General features: G+C 30.5%; 2 protein-coding genes across 3 annotated transcripts in view; one reads left to right on the top strand and one right to left on the bottom strand.

Annotated features, from left to right (window-relative positions):
* LOC110025575 overlaps nucleotides 1–8,222 on the top strand; it is a 161,957-nt gene extending 153,735 nt beyond the window's left edge. The window contains exons 26-27 of one of the 2 annotated variants that reach the window (XM_020726169.1): nucleotides 7,894–8,062; nucleotides 8,146–8,222. In XM_020726169.1, the coding sequence (XP_020581828.1) occupies nucleotides 7,894–8,062; nucleotide 8,146 (170 nt within the window). In that variant the 3' untranslated portion in view covers nucleotides 8,147–8,222. Of the gene's footprint in view, nucleotides 1–7,877; nucleotides 8,063–8,145 lie in introns of those variants that run through there. The other variant, XM_020726243.1, reaches the window with a different exon arrangement.
* Nucleotides 8,223–9,325: 1,103 nt separating this feature from the next.
* LOC110025706 overlaps nucleotides 9,326–12,643 on the bottom strand; it is a 20,642-nt gene continuing 17,324 nt past the window's right edge. Inside the window, exons 3-5 of the mRNA XM_020726364.1 lie at nucleotides 11,807–12,018; nucleotides 10,715–10,982; nucleotides 9,326–9,775 (exon numbers count right to left, since the gene is read on the bottom strand). Of these exons, the coding sequence (XP_020582023.1) occupies nucleotides 9,479–9,775; nucleotides 10,715–10,982; nucleotides 11,807–12,018 (777 nt within the window). The 3' untranslated portion in view covers nucleotides 9,326–9,478. The remainder of the gene's footprint in view (nucleotides 9,776–10,714; nucleotides 10,983–11,806; nucleotides 12,019–12,643) is intronic.

Raw genomic sequence — 12,643 nt, 5'->3', positions numbered from 1 at the left:
TGTTGTTGTTGTTGTTGTTGTTGTTGTTGTATTATCATCTCTTTTCATATATATATATCAATATGCACAATAAATGCTAAGACTTCTGTAAATTTCTCAAATTTTGCCTTTGGATATTGTTTAAGATTTTATAGGGCCTACTTTAGCTAACAAATTTTATTCTCTATGAAAAAATATTTGAATTCTAGTGAAGAATTTATATCTTCTCTTCAACATGGGGAACTTTTTTTAGGATTTGATTTTCGATACCTAAGAATTTTGTTAAGCTGCTTGAGATTCTTTTGATCTATGCATAAATTAACTTATGAGATTTATTGCAAAAGTGATGTCAAGAGAAGTATTGGATTTTTTTTTTTTGGTCGACCCATTTAGTGGGGGTAAAGGCTTCTTGTTATTTTTTTTATTGTTGTTGTAGTTTTTTATATTTTTCAATGTTAACTTCTATTTGGTTTAGTTGGATTTTCACATAGTATTTATTTAGTCATTTTTGTTTCTCTCAAAAGATTCATTACATTTTTTTTATTGAGGGATAATTTTTTTTTATTGAGTCATTTTCATATCTATGAAATATTTGAGTTTATCAAATTAAATTGATTTCAAATTATGTGATGAGTTCTTTTTTGATTATTCATTTAATTTGTAGCCATCACTTGTAATAATTATAGAAACATACAAAAAATAATTGAGATTTTTTGTTAATGGAATGCTTTATGAAGAGAGTATGACCCTTTTGGTTTTGTTTTCGTCACATTTCAAATTTAGTTTATGTAAATCTGCCAAATCATGCTCTTAGAGATTGCTGAAAATTATATAATGCCTATTCTGATCTGAAAATTTTATTTTCTGTAAAAAAAAAGTTAAATTTTAGCAGAAAATATATATTTGCTTCAATAGCATTCCCATGTAAAAGTGTATTTTCCACATCATATTATTGAATGGACATCCAAGGTTAGCAGTTAAGAGAGAAGAATATGAAGTATACACATTTTGGTAATCGGAACAACAGTTTCTTAGTAGTGTATATCTTAGTGTTATGTATAATTTTATATCCTTTATTATCCAACCTTGTTTAATAATGTTCAAAGCTTTCATTTACTTTATATTTTAATGAGATCTTACAAATTCTCTCTTTAACTAGCTTAATGATTTTCCTTTTTTTTTTTTTTTTCAGGACTATTATTTTAGATGGTGGCACCTAAAAGACAAATAAAATTATTTTTATGAGTAAACTTCGAGATTTCAATATTTTGGATGTTCATGAAAAAACTAATTCTATGTGGGATAAAGTGACAAATGTTATTAAGCAAGTGACAAAAGATATACTTGGAGAATAATAAGAAAAAAATTTTATAAATAAAAATAGTTGGTGACAAAATCATAATGTGCGAGAAAAGATAAAATATAAGTAGTTGTGTTATAAATTTTTTTTTAAATGTAAAAACATAGAGAATTGGCAAAAATATAAGGTAGCCCGTAGAGAGTGTAAGAGAACAATTTGTGACGCTAAGAATTCAACTTTTTATATGGAGAATCAAAATGAAATATTTTTATAAATAAAAATAGTTTTTGGTGGAATAATAATGTGCAAGGATAAAATAAAAAGTTGTGCTATAAAAATTTGTTTAAATGTAAAAACTTATAGAACTGGAAAAAATATAATGTAGCCCGTAGGGCGTCTAAGAGAGCAATTTATGATGCTAAGAATTTTGTTTTTAGTATCTTTATAATAGATTAGCTACTAAAGAGGGTGAAAAGTATATATGTATAAACTAGACAAACAAAGAGAGAAGAAAAGTAAAGATTTAATTCAATAAAGTGTATTAAAGAAGAAAATCAAAAAATGTTTTTCTTAAAAGAAGATATTCAATTTTGATGGGCCAGCTATTTTCATAAACTTTTCAATGAAACATTTTAAAATACGAGCGATCACAGTGATCTTAATATCGTTAATAATAATAATAATTTTTTTTTTAAAAAAAGGAAGTTGAAGATGTAGAGAAAACCAATTGTGGAAAATCAGGACCTTATGATATTTATATTGAAGTGTGGAAATATTTAAGAGATTTGAAATTTCCTTTGCTTACTAAACTCTTTAATATTATTTTGAAAACTAAAAAGTTGCTTGAGGAGTGGAGGAAGAATATTTGATTTTCATTTTTAAGATTAAAAAGGATGCACTATAGTGTGCAAATTATAGAGGAATTAAGTTAATGTGTCATACTTTAAAATTATGGGAGAGGGTAGTTTAACATAGCTTAAGATGTGATACAAGGATTTCTCTTAATCAGTTTGGATTTATGCTAGGCAACTTTACCATGGAAGCCATACATTTATTGAGAGGTTTGATGAAGAAGTATAGAAAGAGTAAAGAGGATCTACATATGATTTTTAATGATTTAGATTTTAATGATTTAGAAAAATTCTACATATGATTTTTAATGATTTAGAAAAATTTTATGATAAGGTTCCAAGAATAGAAAAGAAAGTTGTTCTAGAAAAGAAAGTTGTTGATATGACTTATATTCAAATTATTAAATATATGTATACTAGAGTTGTTACTTGTGTTCGGCAGAAAGAGGATTGACCAATTATTTTCAAATTTCAGTTGGATTACATCAGGGATTGGCTTTATGTCCATATCTTTTTGTTTTAATTATGAATGCTCTAACTGGGCATATATAGGAGGATGTACCTTGGTGTATGTTTTTCGCTGATGATGTCTTTCTTATGTATAAGACTAGAGGAGTTCAGGAAAAACTTTATATATTGATGTCTGCATTGGAGTCCAGCCTTCATCTGAGTATATCTAAAATTGAATACATGGAATGTAAGTTTAGTAGTAGTACCCCTGATGGCAAATTATATCTATGGGTGATCAAATCATTAGAAGGTGTGAACATTTTAGATTTCTCAGGTCTATTGTTCAAGGTAATAGTGATATAGGTGGGGATGTTATTAAAAATATTCATGTTGGTTGGTTGAGGTGGAGGAATGCATCAGGCTTATTGTGTCGTAGAAAAGTGCCGCTTAGATTTAAAGGAAAATTTTATAAGACGGTGGTGAGACCTGCAACGCTTTATAGTGCAAAATGTTGGTCTTTAAAAGAGAAGCATAAAACCAAGTTAAATATTGTTGAGATGAGAATTCTTAGGTGGATGAGTGGCTTGAAAATTAAAGACAAAATGTGAAACAAATCTATCCGTGAAAGTGTTGGTGTAGCTCCATTTGCAAAAAAGATTATAGAGAGGCATCTTAGATGATATCCTCACATTAAAAGTTGACCATCTGATGATCCCATTAGGAGTGATCCCTAGGAGAGTAGATGTTTTAGATTCAACTTATGTTAAGAAAAGTAGAGGTAGACCTAAAATGATTTGGGCATATTGTATAAAAAATGATCTTAATCTATTATAATTAAATGAATTATGACACTCAATAGGACACAATGGAGAAAAGGGATTTGGGTAGCTGACCCGACTTAGTGGGATAAATGATTCTTGTTGTTTTTGTTGTATTATTTCTTCTCTTGATATCCCTCAAAATTTTGAAAAGATGTTAGCTGGGTTATTGGGTATAAGAGGAGACTATATGGTAGTAGGTGATCATTGTATGGGAGTAATCTGAAAATGATTCTGCTCCTTGAGCTTTCTGGAGATTTTAGATGGCTTTATTTTCTTGTATAGATCTAAAGAGATTTAATAATAGGAGTAACATGTTGTTCTTGTGATTACAAAGCTGGGATGTTCTTCAGTAAAGATATTCAAGTTCATCAAACTTTTATTCCATTTGGATTTCATTTTTAATTAAAGTGACATCTTTGAAAGTTATAAAATTTGGCAGTTTGTTAATAAGATTTATATAATTTTTGACTGGATGAATATCCTAAAAAGAGACATTTAAGTGCCTTAGGATTAAGTTTTATTTTGATGTTGTTTGTGAATGGAACACATAGACGATCAACTTTAGAGGAAATTTTGATAAAAAATTATTTGTAGAAAAATTTGAGCAGATAGTTTATGGGACTTCTAAAATCAATTATCTTGGGGTTGTTCAATTAATGATATATTTAGAGGTTATGATAGTTTCTCAATATATTATAGGAATTTGGTTTTGGAAAGGAAGAGCTTTAGTAACTTAAATGCCGATTTTTTACTGTCACTCCATTTTTTTATGGAGTGCAAATGCAGGAGGATGAGGGGATAATATATTTTTTATTGAGAAAGAAATATTTTGTTAAGAAAATCTTGAGTTTCTTGAGTATTATCAATTCTATTTATTGTATATAATAACATCAGATTAATTTTTATCTAGAGATAAAGGCGACTGCATTGTGACAAGCATAAGTTTTTTCTTTAACAAGATAATCTTATTTCATTTGATTAGTCATTAATGAATTTGGTAAATTCCTTAGGAATATCATGGATTTTTTATGGTTATCAAAGGTTGGAGTATCATAATTTAGATTCATTTTTAGGAAAGAAAACTCTTAACAATGAAAGATTTTAATGTTCATTTTTTATAAATATTGAAGGAAATATATATTGCATGTAACATTTTAAAGGGGGACTATTTTAGTTTATAATGATCCTACATTGTGTCTTTGAGTAGACATTCAGGAGCAAGAGAAGTGTTTATAGTCTTTAAGTCGGCATACTCGTGTCATTTATTTCTTTTGCCCAATCATTACAAAAAATGTCATCCTGCAATTGTGATCTTTGGGGAGTTTAGTAAAAAAATTGTGATCCTTTATCCTTCTTCGGTTTGTACGAATGAGAAGATTTCATCTAGGAATGGTAGGAATATGAACATGGGTGAATTCAACATCAAGTCCTACAAGGAACTAAAAAATTCTCTTCTTTCATATTATATGGGTACCTCAGCATCATCGCTATACTTATCCGGAGATCTTGATAATAGTTTAGTTCGAACAAGAAGAGACCTTCATAGCCTTCAAATATTTAATGACAGAGAGGTTACGGTATTTGGTTTTTGAGAGCTTCATCTTGATTTATTGTAGAGAGTAGCATTTTAACTTAGAAGTAATTTTTCTTAATAGCTTCCTTAATGTTGTTTTTGGTTGCTAGTTTCCTTAACTTATAAGTCTGCTTGATAGGTTAGTACCTCATTCATTTCAAGGCATTATGGTATTCCATGACCATGATATAATCATTGAATTTGCATCATCCCAACGTGCAGGCTTTGAGCCTTTCAGATTCTGATTTTCGATAAGAGGGTGACACTTTTCTTTTCCTTTCATAGGTATTCACAAACTGGTACCATTCAATTATTTTTTTATTCAAATATCTTAGTTCGATTTTTACCATTCATAATAGTTTACCTTCGATAGGAAAATTGAAAAAACTAGCAATGATGAGGATAATAAGAATAAAATAGAAAAATTAAAGGATGTAAAAATAACCCTAAACTTGCATTTATGTAGCATATAAAAAAGATAAAGTAGATTGAAAGTTTGTTTTGTTCATTCCCTCGATGGTTATTTATATATAAAATAATCTAGAAAATAATTAAAATTTACAAAAGAAATTTACTTTTAAAATTAAAACTGCTATCTAAAATTTTCTATCTAGGTCAGAGATTCCATTTTTAAAAAAAATTGTGGCATATTTTAGTTCTTTATTTAACAATTGTAAGTTTGCCAACATCGCCAACCCTTGGATAATTTTCAACACGTCTTGTTGAAGGAGCTTATGTTGGAGAAAAGATAGAATGACTTGAACACGCAGTTTGGGTTGCTGGGTCCAAGGCATTATAATGGAAGAGAGAGAGAGTGATAGGAGTTTACGGCAAAAGAAAAATCCAATGGGGAGTTTCCCTTGAAGGTGTGACGTACCAATGAGTGAGTAGAGTCATTAAAATTTTTGCTAGTTGCCTTAATTAATTTTTATATTGATTCTTGAACTTATGTTTATGGATTTATCAAACCAAGCAAGAAGTAAGTGATTCTTCTTGATTGAATTGTTAATAGAAATCTTCCACTACCCTTTAGTATTAGAAAATTGAAAGCCAGCAGGGTTGGGGATATCAAACCAAGCAGTTTTCTCGTCTTTCGTTTCTTAAAATGTATCTAGCTTCCCTTTCGACCAAAATGGGCTAGATGGAAGGGAAGAAAGTTAACTCAAAGCTCCTTTAAGTTATTCTCTTTGTTTGTCTTTTTCTAGGTAGAGAAAACATGGTTCACATTATCAATAGGAATGGAGATGCCAGAAAGATCATATAATTTTCAAATAGTAGAGAGCACGACAACTAAAAATGATGTGAAACTCACCATCTAAATGATTTTTACACATTTTACCAAAGAACATTATCGATGGCTCCTTTGTTTTCTTTTGGGTTATTTACATACGTACCACTTAAATCTTACGTAACAATCATGACATTTGTCGATATGTCACATGTTTACTAAGATCATCATAAATAATTAATGCATGGATTCTACCATCGTGGAATTATTCCCCCATGGCACACCCAAAATATGGGGCCATAAATTACAGAGCAGGATTCTAAATGGTGGCTGTAACAATAATTGAATTTTCCAAGGCATTCGCTTCTGGAAGAATTTTTACTAATTGTGCCACAGTCTAGTGTTTCTGTCCAATCACTACATAGACACAATATAATCAAACTCCCAGAGGTGCTATGTATTTACATATCTAATACATAAACTTTATTTTTAAAATTATACGACCTAGATCTTTCATATCACATCAAACATAACGTCATTTTAACTTCTAAAATGTAAAATACACCTTTTTATTCATAGTTAAGGTGGGTTTGTGTAAAAGTTGAAGTTTAGGAGTCACATATTTATATGCATAGGAATTGAGTTATATGTATGTAAATCTTCCCTATTTTTTTTTTTCGTTCGCCTTCTTGAAATGTATCTAGTATTCCTTCCATTCGAAATGGGCTACAGATGGAAGAGAGAGATACGTATCCCCCAGCTGCTTGAAAGCATTTTTGCTGCATGCCTTTCTCCAGATAAAGAACACATAGTTCACATTATCAATAGGGATGTAGATGCGAAAATAATTATATTATAGAACACAACAACCAATAAAAGATGTAAAAATTGTCTTCTAATTTATTTTTACAGATTTCAAAAGAAAAATATTGGTTCTTTTGTTTTATAAGGAGGCCTTATCGGTTTATTCTTCCAAAATTAATACTTTTACCATTATGATCCTTCCAAGCAGTATTAAGAAAGGTTTAAATAGCTTTGAAAACCAAGGAACAAAAGCATGATTATTGAATGACTATACTTTTACATCCATTTGTTCAACTTTATGCTGCTAATTTGTTATACTTGGTAGTTATATGCTGACAGGGATGGGGATTTTTTAAGCGAGCAAACTTAAAATTTTTCATTATGATGGCTCAGCTTTATGCTGGTTAGTATGTAGCTTTGATTCAATCAGCGTTTTGTGCTCGCACCCTCTGAAACTGTTAGCAGTCTGACATATTTATTGCTACGAGTTGTTCAATTCTTTGCTGCAAAAAATGCTGCTCGAAATGGAAATGTTTTCATGCTTTACATCTTGATGAAGGATTCTCAAGTTTTTGTAGCAATTAAAAAAAAATGTTCGTTTATTTTTTTTTAAAACAAATTAGATTGTTCTTTTTTTTATTATTTCAGAAGTTTGAGGAGGCTTAATATTTATATATTTCTAATTTTTTTTTCCTCCTGACTCTTGCTCCCCTCACCTACCTAACTGTTCTCTCGATTGATGTTTCCTCGTGGAAAGTTATAAACATATCAAAACTGATTTTATTAATTAGAAAATGAATAGAATTAAGAACAAAATAATAATGTAGAGTGATCACAAACTTCTAATTTCACCTACGAATTTTAATTACAGTTTTAATCATTGGCAGACTATGAAGAAACTTATGGACAGAAGGAGCAAACATTTAAATCACCTTTTCTATCAGACATCCTCAAAGGAAACACTTCAAATGGGTGGACAGAAACAGGGCAGAGAAGCTTTAGGATTATGAAGAAAAAAATTCAGGAGGCTACCTCTGAAATCAGGCAAACTCAATGGTGAGCAAATATGTAACATTTCAGTAAATTTGTTGTGCAGAAAAAAAAAATGACAAATTGATGTTTGAAATTTTGAAAATTAGATACTTCTACCAGCGAAGATGTTATTTCCTTCAACCCAGCCCTGCTTAATCATGATATTTAATGAAGCAAATTAAATATGCCGAAAATTGAAGATGGCTGGAAGCTCAATAGAAGGAAATTGTAAATTGTACCTATCTGCTTGCCTCTCATTTTTTTGTGAGTGAAATTGTAATTGCGATCTTTTACAGGGTTTATTTATACATTACTTTTGTTTTATTGATCGCTCTTGTTATGTCTGATGAATACTTTTATGGTTTTTTATCAGTTATTGCTTGTTCCTTAGTTTGCAATGAATGGGTGTCATATTCAGACACTGTATTACCGCCAAATTAGTTGTTTATTTTCATGAAATAGACAACAATGTGCTCAAGATATATTTCCAGTACCATGTGTTATAATATTCAGGATACTATAAAGCAAATTCTTCATTTTCTTGGACGTTTAAGGCCTAGCAAACTTTGTTATCTTTAAAATGCTACAATTTTGCACCTCAATGTGGATTCAGGTTGATGTTTATTCAGAAAAAACTTCCTCTTAGAGGGTGCTAGCACAAAACGCTGATTGAATCAAAGCTATATACTAACCAGCATAAAGCTGAGCCATCAAAACTAAAAATTTGAAGTTTGGGAAATACTGTGGTAGTCATTTGGGTAACAAATGTGCATGTATGCATATATTAATAATAATTTTATTTATATATGTTTATAGCATTGATCATTTAAAAGCCTTGTTAGTTCTCTTTCAACTATTGAGATATATCAAAAAAAAAAAAAAAAAAGGCTTTATTCTAAACCCCATCCCAAACAAAAAGAATACCACGTAATAGAAAAGGAGCTATCATTTAAAGGCCCAATAATGACAACTTGGTGGATTTCTTTCAACTAAAGCCTTTCCCATGGACCGGATCATACCATTGTTTATAGTTTCAAACTGCATGATTTTTTTTAGGATATGGTGAGGGCTAGAACAAGAAGCTTTGAAATTCTCTTCAATTAATATGGTACACAACTAAGCACGTTTCAAATTTCATGTTGATTATTTGATTATTTACTATGAAAACATAAACCCATTTTTCTCGGGGCAATTTATATCTCATATTGAATCCAACCTATCTACATACTTCCAATCAAATTAGCTTTCAAGTTAAATATGCCTATTAAAAGAAAATGGCAAGGAATATACATATACAAACGCATAAATACGCCGAACCAAAGAGTTCTTCATCATATAAAATATGTAAATAGAGCTATCGCAATAGTTTTGCATGGCGTGTACACAAAATAAGTATAAAATTAACTATAATACTCTCGACGTGTTGCATAGCATAAATAACTATATTGCTTGGGACCTAACCAGAAAGGTCTTGAGAAGAAGATCACCGAAGCCGGGCACGGCCGACAGGTAATGGCCGGTCATGGAGAGCTCGTGGTACTCGATCCAGTCAAGGCGTTGGCATACATATCGCTGCAGAGTGACCGGCACCAGCCCATCCTCATCGCCCTGCCATAGATGAACCCTGAAGGGCGGCTCGTGGAGATCCATTGGATCGAACTCCCACTTACCGAACATTACCTTCATGTCCCGGTAGTATGACTCCTCTACCCCTTGCTGCGTCGCTAGCTTCCTCCTCTGCGGACCCCACCACATTCAATATTTTATTTTTATTCAATTAATTATTTACATAATTGTTGAGGATGCACATTATATACATTTGATTTTATATTTATATATATATAAGAAGAATTTACATGCATACTACTCAATTCATGTATTTACATCTAGAGCACCTATAATTCAATCTATACATACATGTTATATGCAAGAAATGATAAATTTAACTATTTAAAAGTTACAATATTGGCATTTTTTATTTTTTTATGTGATGAAAATTTTGGTTGGTATAAATGTAAAAAAATGAAATTTTGGTGTTGGATATGCAAATACACGATTGGTATATGTCTAAATACTTAATTGCAGACCTCGCTCATAAATTGTCTTATATTTTTGACATAATTTACATATCAGACATCTAAGTTTAATATTTACATGCATAGCCCACAAATCCTTCATTACACAACAAGAATATCACGATAGCTTTTTAAAAATGAACATACATTTTCATGGGTAAGTTGATGACACCAAATTGCTATAGATGTAAATATGAAAATCTAAATGTTATATGTCTAAATACAAAAGAAGTGTGTTGTAAATGTGAATTTCCCTATTTTTTTTATAAAAGAATTATCTCATATTTATGCGTGCCACGCACATACCCCAAAAAATCAGGGCTTTGTTTCTTTTATTTTTTATCTTTATTAGTGATGTTTCTTCATAATAGATTATTGGGAAATTTACATATATTTACTAGTATGAACTGCTGTATTTCATTTATAAAAAAAAAGATAAAAATAAAAATGGCGATTTTTTTATGTGATATGAAAGAATTGGGTGGTATAAATGTAAAAAAAAGTAAATTTTAGATGTTAGATATGTAAAGACTTAAATAAGCATTAGGTGGTATATATCCATAAAATGCATGAAAAAGAGAAGTGATAATAGGTAGAGGACCTTTTCAATCATTCCATTGGAAGCAGCCCATTCTCTGATCTCCGCGTCGCGGCGGTTCGGAAGAGGTGTTGTCGCCTTCACAACAGTTGATGTGGGCAGCCATGACTGCTTCATCCACCAGTGAAGCAGCCATGGTGCATGGTGCGATACTCTCAGCGCCCATTGGTCTCCTACAGCCTGCTCATTGTAAGCCTTCTCCGTTAGGTTTGCCGGAAAGCTCGGCCACCAGTAGTTTATCACCGGAGCAAGGAGTGCGGCTCCGGCGAGCCTGCAATTCAGACAAATATGTAAGCATTCTTAGTAAGACAACTAGGAAAATTTACATACATACCGCTTAATTCTAACATCTAAAGTTTCATATTTATATTCAAAACACTGGTAGCATAAATTTATGCATGGAAAGTAAATAATATTTGTATAAGTGCTATGCATGTGAATATGAAAGTCTGTTAAATATGTAAATAGATAAGAATTGTTGGGCATGTATGTATATGCCCCTTAAAACTAACATAGAATACAATTATATCTGAATCTAAATTTAACAGTAAAATCATGTCATGTGTAGTTGGCCGTATCACATAAAAATGTTGAAGATTAAGTAATCATAAATGTATTTATATCCTGTCTCATAATGATTAAATTTGAATTTAAAATTTTAATTAATGTTATAAATGGTTCAAGTATTGCATAACTTAATTATATGCATAAAGTAAACAACTTTACCCAAATATTTCTCAAATCTGCTATGGAAATCATACGTAACATACAAAACTTCATCTTATATCATGCATAAAGATGGAATTATACTTCTTTCTTCGGCTATATAATAAAAGAGCATAACATTTAAAAAAGAAAATCAAATAAATTTGAGCTCATTCACACGTACATGAAAAAAAGATGCATTTACGCCTAAACCTTACTTTTTTACATTCATATCACCAAATCTTTCATATTGTCATGCATGGTAAGATAACAAATATATGTAAAAAATGAAGTTTCAGTATTAGATACGTACATTACATATGAATTAGCTGGTATGTATGTAAATATTCTAGAAAATAATTTTAAAAAAATTAGAAAAGGATAACGCACCTTCCAGGAATGTACTTGATAGATGCCCAAACAGCATGGCCTCCTAGAGAGTAGCCGATGAGGTAAAATCTGGAGCCCAAATTGAGGGAATCTGCAAGCTCTTCAATGTCTGAAGCCTCACTTCTACGCGATCGTTTGGGGTTTGGGTCACTCTCGCCGTAGCCTGCTCGGTCGTAGCTCACCAAATACACTCCAAGTTCTTCCATTATTTCCTGCATCCAAAGCATATGAATATTTAGTAAAATCCAGTTAAGGAATTCATATAAGAATTTATTGTTTTATATAAAATAGCATTCATCATCATTCATTGTATATTAAGATGTCTCTGTTTTTGGATATCAAATTCTATTGTTTTTATAGTTATTACAGATGAGAAAATGATTCGATTAAACTTAATTGAACACATGATTGATTATAAATTTGCCAAATTGGCATAGCCAGTCTTACAAATAATATGTTTTTTTTTTTTTTTAATTTCTTTAGAATAGAATTTGAAATGAACAAAAATTTGAAGAGAGATACCTAAAATAATTGTATATGTTCGGAAAAGCTTTCCAAAAATCAAGGGGACAATGACAGGATACCGAAAATATAAATGGTGGTTTGTTAGATACGTAAGTAAATTTAATTGAAGGCATAGATGACAAGCATATAATTAATAGCTAGGATTTCTTACTGGATTTCTAAACAATTTTTAATTAGTAATATTGATAGTAGAGCTGTTTGGGATGATGGTTGTTAAAGTGAGTGACTGACACGGCAATATTTGTTATGGGGAATATTCTCATTTCTCAAAACATGATATATATATATATATATATATATATATATATATAT

Source organism: Phalaenopsis equestris, unplaced genomic scaffold, assembly GCF_001263595.1.
Source record: "Phalaenopsis equestris unplaced genomic scaffold, ASM126359v1 Scaffold000002, whole genome shotgun sequence".
Lineage (NCBI taxonomy): Eukaryota > Viridiplantae > Streptophyta > Magnoliopsida > Asparagales > Orchidaceae > Phalaenopsis > Phalaenopsis equestris.
The sequence above is the reverse complement of the archived record's forward strand: the minus strand, read 5'-3'. Positions and strand labels throughout refer to the sequence as shown.